Raw genomic sequence first — 234 nt, forward strand, 5'->3', positions numbered from 1 at the left:
GTCCAACACACAGGCTCCGGGCCCAGCCCCCGCGTGGGGCTTCCCACCCACCGCCAGCGCCGCTCCTTACCCCAGAGCTCCTATGATAATTATCTTCAGATCCACCTTCTTGCTGGCATCCATGGACTGGCCCTGCGGGACGAGAGGGGGTCACCAGGCTGCAGGGAGGGGACCAGCTCCCGATGAACCCCGTGGCGTTGGCGGAGCTGTGGGAGCAGACGCCGCTCCCCATGG

The 234-nt window shown here is 66.7% G+C and overlaps 1 protein-coding gene across 1 annotated transcript in view; it reads right to left on the bottom strand.

Annotated features, from left to right (window-relative positions):
• Positions 1-123, bottom strand: part of RAB7B (RAB7B, member RAS oncogene family) — a 1,807-nt gene extending 1,684 nt beyond the window's left edge. Inside the window, exon 1 of the mRNA XM_009879044.1 lies at positions 71-123. Within this exon, the coding sequence (XP_009877346.1) occupies positions 71-123 (53 nt within the window). The remainder of the gene's footprint in view (positions 1-70) is intronic.
• Between the last annotated feature and the right edge of the window lie 111 nt (positions 124-234).

This window comes from Apaloderma vittatum, unplaced genomic scaffold, assembly GCF_000703405.1.
Source record: "Apaloderma vittatum isolate BGI_N311 unplaced genomic scaffold, ASM70340v1 scaffold25141, whole genome shotgun sequence".
Classification (NCBI taxonomy): domain Eukaryota; kingdom Metazoa; phylum Chordata; class Aves; order Trogoniformes; family Trogonidae; genus Apaloderma; species Apaloderma vittatum.